Below are 13294 nucleotides of genomic sequence, written 5' to 3'. Positions count from 1 at the left end.
GTGTCTGTCTGTCTGTGTGTGTCGGTCTGTGTGTGTGTGTCTGTCTGTGTGTGTCTGTCTGTGTGTGTGTTTGTGTCGGTGTGTGTGTGTTTGTGTCGGTGTGTGTGTGTGTGTCTGTGTGAGTGTGTGTGTCTGTCTGTGTGTGTTTGTGTCTGTGTGTTTGTGTGTCTGTCTGTGTCTGTGTGTGTGTCTGTGTGTGTGTGAGAGAGAGTGTGTCTGTCTGTGTGTCTGTCTGTGTGTGTGTCTGTCTGTCTGTGTGTGTGTCTGTGTGTGTGTGTGTCTGTCTGTGTGTGTGTCTGTCTGTCTGTGTGTGTCGGTCTGTGTGTATGTGTCTGTGTGAGTGTGTGTGTCTGTCTGTGTGTGTGTTTGTGTCTGTGTGTCTGTGTGAGTGTGTGTGTCTGTGTGAGTGTCTGTGTGTGTTTGTGTCTGTGTGTTTGTGTGTCTGTCTGTCTGTGTGTGTTTGTGTCTGTCTGTGTGTGTTTGTGTCTGTGTGTGTGTCTCTGTTTGTGTCTGTGTGTGTGCGCCTGTCTGTGTGTGTGTGTGTCTGTGTGTGTGTGTGACTGTGTGTGCCTGTCTGTGTGTGTTTGTGTCTGTGTGAGTGTGTGTCTGTCTGTGTTTGTGTTTGTGTCTGTGTGTGTGTCTGTCTGTGTGTGTTTGTGTCTGTGTGTGTCTGTCTGTGTGTGTGAGTGTGTGTGTGTCTGTCTGTGTGTGTGAGTGTGTGTGTGTGTCTGTCTGTGTGTGTGAGTGTGTGTGTGTTTGTGTCTGTGTGTGTGTTTGTTTGTGTCTGTGTGTGTTTGTGTCTCTGTGTGTGTGTTTGTGTCTGTGTGTGTCTGTCTGTGTGTGTTTGTGTTTGTGTCTGTGTGTGTCTCTCTGTTTTTGTCTCTGTGTGTGTTTATGTCTGTGTGTCTATCTGTGTGTGTTGTGTTTGTGTCTGTCTGTGTGTGTTTGTGTTTGTGTCTGTGTGTGTGTCTGTTTGTGTCCGTGTGTGTGTTTGTGTCTGTGTGTGTCTATCTGTGTGTGTGTGTTTGTGTCTGTGTGTGTCTGTCTGTGTGTGTTTGTGTTTGTGTCTGTGTGTGTGTGTCTGTTTGTGCCTGTGTGTGTCTATCTGTGTGTGTTGTGTTTGTGTCTGTCTGTGTGTGTTTGTGTTTGTGTCTGTGTGTGTGTCTCTGTGTCTGTGTGTGTTTGTGTCTGTGTGTGTGTCTCTGTGTGTGTGTGTTTGTGTCTGTGTGTGTCTGTGTGTGTTTGTGTTTGTGTCTATGTGTGTGTGTCTGTTTGTGTCTGTGTGTGTGTTTATGTCTGTGTGTGTCTATCTGTGTGTGTTGTGTTTGTGTCTGTGTTTGTGTCTGTCTGTGTGAGTGTGTGCATGTTTGTGTCTGTGTGTGTGTCTGTGTGTGTTTGTGTTTGTGTCTCTATGTGTGTCTCTCTGTTTGTGTCTGTGTGTGTGTTTGTGTCTGTGTGTCTATCTGTGTGTGTTGTGTTTGTGTCTGTGTGTGTGAGTGTGTGTGTGTTTGTGTCTGTGTGTGTGTGTTTGTGTCTCTGTTTGTGTCTGTGTGTGTGTTGTGTTTGTGTCTGTGTGTGTGTGTGTTTGTGTCTCTGTTTGTGTCTGTGTGTGTGTGTCTGTGCGTGTGTGACTGTGCGTGTGTGTGTGTGTGTGTGTCTGTGTGTTTGTGTGTGTGTGTGGTTGAGGGGGGAGGGGCCAGGGACGTGCAGTTCCTGTGTATCTGCTGCCCCCTGTGGAGCTTTTGTGTTTGGAAGGTGCTGTCTCCTGGAGCCTTGTCGATCTGTAATCCTGAGGTCTATCACACCTTCTCTCTCTCTCTGTGTCCCCAGGGCAAGGGCCCTGAGGAGCGGCAGATGATCATCAAGCAGCTGCGGGATGAGTTGCGGCTGGAAGAGGCCAGGCTGGTGCTGCTGAAGAAACTCCGCCAGAGCCAGATACAGAAGGAGAACGTGGTGCAGAAGGTATGACCCAGCTCCTTGGCACTGGGGCCAGATGCAATCCCTGTGCTCCTGATCTTCTGGGAAGGAGTGGGATCCCAGAAAACCCTGATCCAGCCGGCAGCCAGTGGGAATATGGGGTGCTTTCCCCAGCCCTCCCACCACAAGCTGGTGACAAGCTAGGGGGCACCATGCCAACAAGTCCTTACAGTGTCAGGCCATCTGGCGGGGTTTTGTGGGGGGCGACCTGGAGAGTGGGTTACTGTAGGTCTGCTCCTGTCGCAATGCTGAGGAGGAGGCAGAGACATGTTCAGTGGTGGCAGTGCCCATCTTCAGGTGGTGGGTGCCTGTTCTGATGGAAACTCATTAACCTGGCACGTTAACTATCTCTCCCACTCCTCCCCTCGCTCTACACTGCCTGTGCTCTCTCTACCCACTTCTGTTCTCTTCTCTTCAGCCCCCGTCCTTTCTCCCACCCTCCCTCCCCCACCTTGCTCTCCCTCCCTTGCCTCACTCTATTTCCCCCAAGTCCTCTCCTCCTCACTCTGTATTCCCCCTCAGTCTGGCTCCTCTCCCTCCGCACTCACTTCACCACCTCTCTCTCCATCCCTTCTCCCGCTCTACTGTCTTCTCTCTTCCCCTCCCCCTCAGCCTTCACCACCTCTACCCCCACTCCACTACCCATCTCCCTCAGCCCCCTCTCTTTGCCCCTGTGCCAACCCCTCCCCTTACAGCCCAGTCCACTACCCAGCTCTCTCTCTCTCTGCCCACCCACTCTCTACCCTTGCTCCCCTCTGCCCCCCCCCCCCCCCCCCCCCCCCGGTGCCCTCTCTCTCCCCTGACCCCTCCCCCGGTCCCCTCTCTCTCCCCTGACCCCTCCCCCGGTCCCCTCTCTCCCCACCTCTCTCTCTCTGTCTCTACCCCTCCCCCCTTCTCTTCCCCTCCCTATCTCTTTCTGCCCCTGCAGGACATCCCGAATATTTCCAGAATGTTTGGTTTTTATTCTGATAACCTGCTGCATTTTGCTTCTTTGTGCCTTACCTCTGACCTTGAGGGGCCTCTGATGCATGTTCTGTAGGTTCTCTCCAAATTCATTTCCGTTGCTTGTGAGCATCACTGACTCAAGGCCGACATCTACTCCCCGTCCCTAATTGTCCCCTCTTGAGAAGGTGGGGGTGAGGCGTCTTCTTGAACCGCAGCAGTTTCCCCCCCCCCCACCCCACCCCACCCCCTGTGTGGTGTAGGGACACAGTGCTGTTAGGGAGGGAGCTCCAGGATTCTAGCCCTAAAGGAACAGCCAATGTATTTCCAAGTCAGCATGGTTTGTGTGTGTGTGTGTGTGGAGGGGAACTTGCAGGGAGAGGTGTTCCCATGTATCTGCAGCCCTTTGTTCTTCCAAGGGGTAGAGATGGCAGACTGATGATGCCACCGGGCCAGTCATCCAGAATCCCAGGCCAATTCCTTGGGGAAATAGGTTCGAATCCCTCCAGGCAAAAGTGAGGACTGCAGAGGCTGGAGACCAGAGTTTAGATCAGAGTGGGGTGCTGGAAAAGCACAGCAGGTCAGGCAGCATCCGAGGAGCAGGAGAATCGACGTTTCGGGCAAAAGCCCTTCATCAGGGACTAGGAGCAGGGAGCCTCCAGGGTGGAGAGATAGAGACTCACTGGGATTCCGAGTCCTAGTTGATTTTAACCTGACTGCAGATGCAATGATGCCTACTTTGAAGAAGGTCTCCTCCTCTCTCCACAAGAATCCCAGTGAGTCTCTATCTCTCCACCCTGGAGGCTCCCTGCTCCTAGTCCCTGATGAAGGGCTTTTGCCCGAAACGTCGATTCTCCTGCTCCTCGGATGCTGCCTGACCGGCTGTGCTTTTACCAGCACCACTCTCATCTAAACTCGAATCTCTCCAGGGCCAATGTTGAAATTTGAATTTGATACTAAAAGAAAACTCAGAGCTAAAAAGCTAGCTCACTGGCGAACCATTCAGTTGGTGTAAAAACCCATCTGGTTCAATAACATCCTTCAGGGAAGGAAATCTGCCATCCTTACCCGGTCTGGCCTGCACGTGACTCCAGACTCACAGCAGAGCAGTCAACTCCTAACTGCCCTTAGGGACGGGCAATACGTGCCAGTCCAGCCAGCAATGCCCACATCCCTCGAGCAGATTAAATCAAAGGAGAGGTTGCAGGTTTGGGAGCTGCTGGTAAAGGAGAATTGCCCTAGTTGCTGTATCCCTTGGAGTCAGAGCGTGTCGGAGTAAACTGTACGTACCTCCGCTGATATCCCTCAGGGTCTGCCTGTCAGCCCAGTTTCTGCGTGAGCACGGAGCACCTTCCCAAGCTGAGTTATCCCACCCCAGCATCTCAAATGACAGTCTGGGACGCTATTCACACACACGCCTGCCCCCCCCCCCCAATTCGGCCCATCGTGTCTACACTGGCTCTCTCTCTGAGCACTTTGAATTGCACTACGCAAGAGAGGTTTTTTTGCCCTCATCTCATGTTTGCTGCTTTTGGACATTATGTTGAGGTTGTGCAGGCCTCTTCTGGAGCACTGTGTGCAGTTCTGGTTGCCCTGTTAAAGGGAGGGAGGATATTATTACATTAGAGGGGGTTCAGAAGAGATTTACTGGAATGTTGCTGGGAATGGAGGGCCTGAGTTATAAGGAGAAGCTGGATAGGCAGATGGGACTAGTTTAGTTTGGGATTATTGTCGGCGTGGGCTGGTTTGACCAAAGCGCTTGGCCTAACCATTTCTTATTGGCGTACTTATCAAAATGTCTTTTAAACATTTATAACTGTAGTCTACCACTTCCTCAGGAAATTCATTCCACACACGAACTATCCTCTGTGTAAAAAAAAAAAGTTGACCCTCATGTCCTTTCTAAATATTTCTTCCACCTTAAAAATATGCCCCTTCATCTTGAAATCCTCCCCCCCCCCCCACCCCCCACCACTGCCATTCACCTTATCTATGATTTCAAATGCTCTCTATAAGGTTACCCCCCCTCAACCTCCTACGAAAAAGAAAGGTCTGGCGTTCAGTTTAGGAGACCTGGTCGGCATGGATAGGTTGGGCCGCAGGGCCTGTTTCCATGCTGTCTGATTCTCCTCACAGCTCAAACGTTCCATTCCCGGCGACTTCCTGGTCAATCCTTTCCGAACTCTCTCCAGCTTTATAACCTTCTTCCTGTAACAGGGCGACCAGAACTGGACACACTGCTCCAGAACAGCTCAAAGTTTGGGAGAAGATTTGTAGCTCGGGTGCTCGTTGTTGTGGTTCTGTTCGCCGAGCTGGGAATTTGTGTTGCAGACGTTTCGTCCCCTGTCTAGGTGACATCCTCAGTGCTTGGGAACCTCCTGTGAAGCACTTCTGTGATCTTTCCTCCGGCATTTGTAGTGGTTTGAATCTGTCGCTTCCGGTTGTCAGTTCCAGCTGTCCGCTGCAGTGGCCGGTATATTGGGTCCAGGTCGATGTGTTTATTGATTGAATCTGTGGATGAGTGCCATGCCTCTAGGAATTCCCTGGCTGTTCTCTGTTTAGCTTGTCCTATAATAGTAGTGTTGTCCCAGTCAAACTCACGTTGCTTGTCATCTGCGTGTGTGGCTACTAAGGATAGCTGGTCGTGACGTTTCATGGCTAGTTGGTGTTCATGGATACGGATCGTTAGCTGTCTTCCCGTTTGTCCTATGTAGTGTTTTGTGCAGTCCTTGCATGGGATTTTGTAAACTACATTGGTTTTGCTCATGCTGGGTATCGGGTCCTTCGTCCTGGTGAGTTGTTGTCTGAGGGTGGCTATTCTAGGCCATTCCTAGACGTGAGGGTACAGAGAAAACCTAACGGAGAATTCACCACTAAGGTACACAGGAAAGCCACACACACAGACCAAGTCCTGAACTACGAAAGCAACCACCCCAACACACACAAAAGAAGTTGCATCAAGACACGATTCAAAAGGGCCACAACACACTGCAGCACACCAGAACTGCAAAAAGAGGAAGAGGAACACCTATACAAGGTATTCGCCAAAAACGGATACCCCCGCAATTTCATCAACAGATGCCTAAGGGAAAGACAACGGAACGAGGACATGCCGCAACCCAAAGGACTAGCCACACTACCATACATCAAGAGCATTTCCGAACTACTACGACCACTAGGACTCATAACAGCACACAAACCAACAGCCACTCTCAGACAACAACTCACCAGAACGAAGGACCCGATACCCAGCATGAGCAAAACCAATGTAGTGTACAAAATCCCATGCAAGGACTGCACAAAACACTACATAGGACAAACAGGAAGACAGCTAACGATCCGCATCCATGAACATCAACTAGCCACGAAACGCCACGACCAGCTATCCTTAGTAGCCACACACGCAGATGACAAGCAACATGAATTTGACTGGGACAACACTACTATTATAGGACAAGCCAGACAGAGAACAGCCAGGGAATTCCTAGAGGCATGGCACACATCCACAGATTCAATCAATAAGCACATCGACCTGGACCCAATATACCGGCCACTGCAACGGACAGCTGGAACTGACAACCGGAAGCGACAGATTCAAACCACTATAAATGCCGGAGGAAAGATCACAGAAGCGCTTCACAGGAGGCTCCCAAGCACTGAGGATGTCACCTAGACAGGGGACGAAACGTCTGCAACACAAATTCCCAGCTCGGCGAACAGATCCAGAACAGCTGTCACCAACGTCCTACCCAACCTCAATGTGACGTCCCCAACCCCTCTATCAAAGGTCTGAGCAATGAAGGCCAAGTGAGCTAAACGCCTTCTTAAGCGCCCCGTTGCGTGACGCAAACTTCAAAGCATTATGTAGCTGAGCCCCTCCGTTTTACAGCACCACCCCATTTTTAATTGTACAAGTCCTGCCCTTGTATGTTTTACCTGGCATTTAGCCAGATTCAACTCCCATCTGCCAGTCCCCAGCCCATTGACCCAATCAGTCAAGATCTCTGAGCAACGTTAGATAACCTTCTTCATTGTCCACTACACCACCAATTTTGGTGTCATCCCCAGATGATTGTGTGAGTGTGAGAGTACGTATCAGTGAGTGTGATCTTTTGCCACCCCCTCTACACTGCGTTCCGCATCCTTCCTAAGGGCTGGTGCTCAGAAATGTACACAGTACTCTAGCGGAGCCACCGAACACATGCACTCAAAATATTTTTAAAGAACTGGATAAATGCTGGCCAGCCAGGGGCACCGATGTCTCACGGGTGAATTAAAGAAGAGATCATGGCTATGAACTGTGAGGTTATTTGAGGGAATTGGTTATGGAGATTGCACAGGTCTTGAGGACCCACTTAGCTGGAGCTGGCACCTCCTTATGATAACAAATAAAGGTTCAGCTTAAGCCAGACCATTGCTTTAGGAAGGATACATTCGGGCGGCACAATGACTCAGTGGTTAGCACCGCTGCCTCACAGGACCCAGGGACCCAGGCTCGATTCCACCCTCGAAGCAACTGACTGTGTGGAGTTTGCACATTCTCCCCATGTCTGTGGCTTTCCTCCAGGTGCTCCGGTTTCCTCCCACAGTCCAAAGATGTGCAAAGGTGGGTTGGCCATGCTAAATTGTCCCATAGTGTCCAGGGATGTGCAGGTTAGGGTGGATTTGCCATGCTAAATTGTCCCATAGTGTCCAGGGATGTGCAGGTTAGGGCAGATTGGCCACGCTAAATTGTCCCATAGTGTCCAGGGATGTGCAGGTTAGGGTGGATTTGCCACGCTAAATTGTCCCATAGTGTCCAGGGATGTGCAGGTTAGGGTAGATTGGCCACGCTAAATTGTCCCACAGTGCCCAGGGATGTGCAGGTTAGGGTGGATTGGCCACGCTAAATTGTCCCACAGTGCCCAGGGATGTGCAGGTTAGGGTGGATTGGCCATGCTAAATTGTCCCATAGTGTCCAGTGATGTGTAGGTTAGGGTGGATTGGCCATGCTAAATTGTCCCGTAGTGTCCAGGGATGTGCAGGTTAGGGTGAATTGGCCATGCTAAATTGTCCCGTAGTGTCCAGGGATGTGTAGGTTAGGGTGGATTGGCCATGCTAAATTGTCCCATAGTGCCCAGGGATGTGCAGGTTAGGGTGGATTGGCCATGCTAAATTGTCCCATAGTGCCCAGGGATGTGCAAGTTAGGGTGGATTAGCCATGCTAAATTGTCCCGTAGTGTCCAGGGATGTGCAGGTTAGGGTGGATTGTCCATGCTAAATTGTCCCATAGTGCCCAGGGATGTGCAGGTTAGGGTGGGTTGGCCATGCTAAATTGTCCCATAGTGCCCAGGGATGTGCAGGTTAGGTGGGTTGGCCATGCTAAATTGTCCCATAGTGCCCAGGGATGTGCAGGTTAGGGTGGATTGGCCATGCTAAATTGTCCTGTAGTGCCCAGGGATGTGCAGGTTAGGGTGGATTGGCCATGTGAAAATGCAGGGTTACCGGGATAGGGCAGGGAGTGGGTCTGAGTGGGATTTTCTTCAGTGGGAGGGTCAGTGTTGACTCGACAGGCCAAATGGCCTCTTTCTGCCCTGCAGGAATGCTCTGAGGGTGTTAGAAAAGATGGAGAAAGATGGCTCCGGAGATCAGGGACTTCAGTGACGAGGATAGACCAGAAAAGCCAGGGTGCTGTTCTGGCGAAGGTTTGGTTGGGGTTTCAAAATCACGAGGGATGTGCGCAGAGCAGAGAGGGAGAAACTGTTCCTCACGGGGGCCGGGGGAGGGCAGGGGGTAGGGTTGAGAACCCGAAGGTCACAGATTGAGGGCGATCGATGGGACGTTGCCTTGGAGACGCGAGGAGAAGCCAGTTTGTGGGGGTTCGGATCAGTAATGCAGCGAGGAGAGCGTGGGGGGTAGGTAGCAGGTTCAATCGAGGCTTTCAGGTCAGAACAGGATCGCTCTCGACCAGGATGGGCTGAATGGGGCAGTTCTTTTGCAGAGGGCGAGAGAGAGAGAGAGAAAACGCAATGTGATTATTTCAGGCTGAGGATCCAACTGTGAGGAAGAGCAGGCCCGGAGCCTGCGGTAGGGGCGTCGATTGAGCTAGGCTGGGCTGCGGAGGGGAGTGAAGGCAATGGCTGGTGTGCAGAGGGAGGACCATGAGCACAAAGGCTATCGGCTCCCACTGGCTAATGATGCTCTCTCTCTCTCTCCCATTTCCCCCCCCTCCCCTCTCTCTCTCTCCCCCCTCCATTCCCCCTCTCTCTCTGTCTATCTTTCTCTCTCCCCCTTCCCCCGTCTCACTCTCTCTCCCCGTCTCTCTTTTTCTCTCTTTCTCTCCCCTTCTCTCTCTCTCTCTCCCTCCCCGTCTCTCTCTCTCTCCTCCATTCCCCCTCTCTCTCTCTCTCTCTGTATCTTTCTCTCTCCCCTTCCCCCGTCTCACACTCTCTCCCCCATCTCTTTTTCTCTCTTTCTCTCCCCTTCTCTCTCTCTTCTCCCCCCCGTCTCTCTCTCTCTCTTTCTCTCCCACATCTCTCTCTCTCTCCCTGCCTGACTCTCTCTCTCTCTCACCCCCTCCCCCCGTCTCTCTCTCTTTCCCCGCCCCTCTCTCTCTCTCCCTCCCACATTTTTTTTTCTCTCTCTCTCTCTCTCCCCCTCCCCCTCTCTCTCTTCACCCCGTCTCTCTCTCTCTCTCTCTTCCTCCCCCTCTCTTTCTCTGTCTCTGCCCCCCCCCCCCACTGTCTCTCTCTCTCTTCCCCCACCCTCTCTCTCTCTATCTCTCTCACACCCCCTTCGATCCCCAAAGGTGCCCGTTGTGCAGAATGCGCCATCTGTCATCCAGCCCTCGCTGGCTCCAGGCAGCCAGCAGATGCTGTCCAAGCCACCATCGCGGCCCATCCCTCAGGTATTGGACCCTCAGAACCTGCGAGGATCTCAGGTCAGTGCAGCACCAGGGGCCGGCAGGAGCCACATCTGCCAAAGTCCCCTCCCTCACCCAAAGCCCAGAAAAATAAACCACGAGGCAGTGAGAGGGGTCGTGGGACCCCATTACCCAGGGTTTGGTTGATAAACCTTTCCCCTCGTGGGGAGATGAGGAGGGGGGGCGTGGGGGGGGGTGCTTGCTGACTGACTGCATGGCGTTTTGTCCAGGTCTCTGGGAAGCCGGCAGCATCATGGGAATGTCCTAGAGAGAAGGCAGAGGGCTCAGGCTGATACTCTGGGAGCACATTCCAGACAACACCTGTCAGAGCCTGTTTCTCTGTCCATCAGAAACTGACCAGGGATTGACACAGCGAGGCAGCAGGAGACAGCTCACCCATCACGTCTTCTCCACTCCCCCACTCTCATTTTCCTCTTCATTCTCCTTCCTCTTTCTCTCACTCTCCCTGCCACACTCCTTTCTTGCTCTGTCTCCACTTCTCTCCTACCCCCATCTTCCCTCCTTTCTCTCTCTCTCTCTCTCTCTCTCTCTCACACACACATCTCTTCATCACTTACTCTCCCCCTCTCTTTCTCTGGAACTCTTACCCTCTCCTCCTGTCTTCCTTCCAGTCTGTGTCTTTGTCCACCTCTCTTATTTCTCTCACTCCGACTTCACATGTAATTTCCTCTCTCTCTCCCCCTCCCCCCCGCCTCTCTCCCCCTTCTCTCTCCCCCCCCACCCCCTGTCTCTCTCCCTCCCCCTCTCTCTCCCCCATCTATCTCCCTCCCCCTCTCCCCTCTCTCTCTCTCTCTCTCTCTCCCCCCTCCTCCCCATCGTTCTCCCTCCTCCCCCGTCTCTCTCTCTCTATCGATATATATATACATAAAATATATAATCTCTCTCTCTCTTCCCTCCTCCCCATCTCTCCCCACCTCCCCATCTCTCTCTGTCTCATATATATATAAAAAATATATAAACCTATATATCTCCCCTCCTCATTCTCTCTCTCTCTGTCTCTATCACTCCCCTCTTCCCATCTCTCTCTGTCTCCCCCCATTTCACATCTGTCTGTTTTTCTCTCCCCACTACCATGCACCCGATTTCTCTAGTTCTCACACCCCCTATTCATTTTTGGACTATCTCCCCCTCCTCCCTCTTTGCGCCTGTTCCTGCAAAGTGCCCGAAGATTACAGGTTAGGATAGATGACCGGTGCCCATTCCCAGCTGTCCCAGGGCGGGGATGAAGACAGCGGTGGGAGCGGTGTCCGTCAGTCTGTGTGTTTGCAGCCTTTGCTCTCTCTCTCTCTCTCTCTCTCTCTCTCTCTGTGTGACTCTCGCGCCTTGTTGAGCAGGGTCACCCGGTTATCAGGTCAGTTCCCAACAGCACCCTGCCGCAGCTGCTGATGTCCCAGCGAGTGATCGCCCCGAGCCCAGCCCAGATGCAGAACATGAGGCTCAACAAACCTGGTCTCATCCACAGCCCAGTGTCCAGTCAGACCCCGGCAAGCTCCTACCAGAAGGTAAGTGACAGACACTCTCGGTTCCCATTCGCCCTCCCTTCTGTCTGCCTGCCTGCCTGTGTGTTAACAATTTAACTCTTACAGCACAGAAAGCCACTTGGCCTGTTGTGACCGCGCTGGTTATTTGTAACAGTTGTTCCAATTAGTTTTCCGCCGTGGCCCCTTTAACTCTCTCCCCATTCGCGCTCCACTTCTGAACGTTTCTCTGGAGATCCCACATCCAAACAAACTCTCTACTTCAGTCAGAATTCATTCAGTACAAATCCTGTCCTGGTTGCTCTGGGATTTGTCATTATGGCTGCTCCAAATACAGCAATCCTCCCTCAGCACTCCTCACTCTGACAGTGTCGATCTCCGAATGCAGCCTCAGCGCCAACCCTCCGACAGTGCCTGCTCCCTCAGCACTGACCCTCCGACAGTGCCTGCTCCCTCAGCACTGATCCTCCGACAGCACCCACTCCCTCAGCGCTGACCCTCCGACAGCGCCCACTCCCTCAGCACTGACCCTCCGACAGCGCCCACTCCCTCAGCGCTGACCCTCCGACAGTGCCCACTCCCTCAGCACTGACCCTCCGACAGTGCCTGCTCCCTCAGCACTGACCCTCCGACAGTGCCTGCTCCCTCAGCACTGATCCTCCGACAGCACCCACTCCCTCAGCGCTGACCCTCCGACAGCGCCCACTCCCTCAGCACTGACCCTCCGACAGCGCCCACTCCCTCAGCGCTGACCCTCCGACAGTGCCCACTCCCTCAGCACTGACCCTCCGACAGCGCCCGCTCCCTCAGCACTGACCCTCCGACAGCACCCACTCCCTCAGCGCTGACCCTCCGACAGCGCCCACTCCCTCAGCACTGACCCTCCGACAGCGCCCACTCCCTCAGCGCTGACCCTCCGACAGCGCCCACTCCCTCAGCACTGACCCTCCGACAGCGCCCACTCCCTCAGCGCTGACCCTCCGACAGTGCCCACTCCCTCAGCACTGACCCTCCTACAGCGCCCGCTCCCTCAGCACTGACCCTCCGACAGCACCCACTCCCTCAGCGCTGACCCTCCGACAGTGCCTGCTCCCTCAGCACTGACCCCCCGACAGTGCCTGCTCCCTCAGCACTGACCCTCCGACAGCACCCACTCCCTCAGCGCTGACCCTCCGACAGTGCCCACTCCCTCAGCGCTGACCCTCCGACAGTGCCTGCTCCCTCAGCACTGACCCTCCGACAGCACCCACTCCCTCAGCGCTGACCCTCCGACAGTGCCTGCTCCCTCAGCGCTGACCCTCCAACAGTGCCTGCTCCCTCAGCACTGACCCTCCGACAGCGCCCACACCCTCAGCACTGACCCTCCGACAGCGTCCACTCCCTCAGCACTGACCCTCCAACAGTGCCTGCTCCCTCAGCACTGACCCTCCGACAGCGCCCACTCCCTCAGCACTGACCCTCCAACAGTGCCTGCTCCCTCAGCACTGACCCTCCGACAGTGCCTGCTCCCTCAGCGCTGACCCTCCGACAGCGCCCACTCCCTCAGCACTGACCCTACAACAGTGCCTGCTCCCTCAGCACTGACCCTCCGACAGCGCCCACTCCCTCAGCACTGACCCTCCGACAGTGCCCGCTCCCTCAGCACTGACCCTCCAACAGTGCCTGCTCCCTCAGCACTGACCCTCCGACAGCGCCCACTCCCTCAGCACTGACCCTCCAACAGTGCCTGCTCCCTCAGCACTGACCCTCCGACAGTGCCCGCTCCCTCAGCGCTGACCCTCCGACAGCGCCCACTCCCTCAGCACTGACCCTCCAACAGTGCCTGCTCCCTCAGCATTGACCCTCCGACAGTGCCTGCTCCCTCAGCGCTGACCCTCCGACAGCGCCCACTCCCTCAGCACTGACCCTCCAACAGTGCCTGCTCCCTCAGCACTGACCCTCCGACAGCGCCCGCTCCCTCAGCACTCACCCTCCG

At 54.0% G+C, this 13294-nt stretch overlaps 1 protein-coding gene across 4 annotated transcripts in view; it reads left to right on the top strand.

The window, feature by feature from the left end:
- gatad2b (GATA zinc finger domain containing 2B) overlaps positions 1–13294 on the top strand; it is an 87131-nt gene that overhangs the window by 32168 nt on the left and 41669 nt on the right. For 3 of the 4 annotated variants that reach the window (XM_087985072.1, XM_087985074.1, XM_087985071.1), the window contains exons 3-5: positions 1831–1962; positions 9707–9838; positions 11176–11343. In XM_087985072.1, the coding sequence (XP_087841198.1) occupies positions 1831–1962; positions 9707–9838; positions 11176–11343 (432 nt within the window). The remainder of the gene's footprint in view (positions 1–1830; positions 1963–9706; positions 9839–11175; positions 11344–13294) is intronic. The other variant, XM_087985073.1, reaches the window with a different exon arrangement.

Source organism: Chiloscyllium plagiosum, unplaced genomic scaffold (assembly GCF_037043375.1).
Source record: "Chiloscyllium plagiosum isolate Xiang-an unplaced genomic scaffold, Cpla_swu_hap1 HiC_scaffold_50, whole genome shotgun sequence".
Taxonomy (NCBI): domain Eukaryota; kingdom Metazoa; phylum Chordata; class Chondrichthyes; order Orectolobiformes; family Hemiscylliidae; genus Chiloscyllium; species Chiloscyllium plagiosum.
The sequence above is the reverse complement of the archived record's forward strand: the minus strand, read 5'-3'. Positions and strand labels throughout refer to the sequence as shown.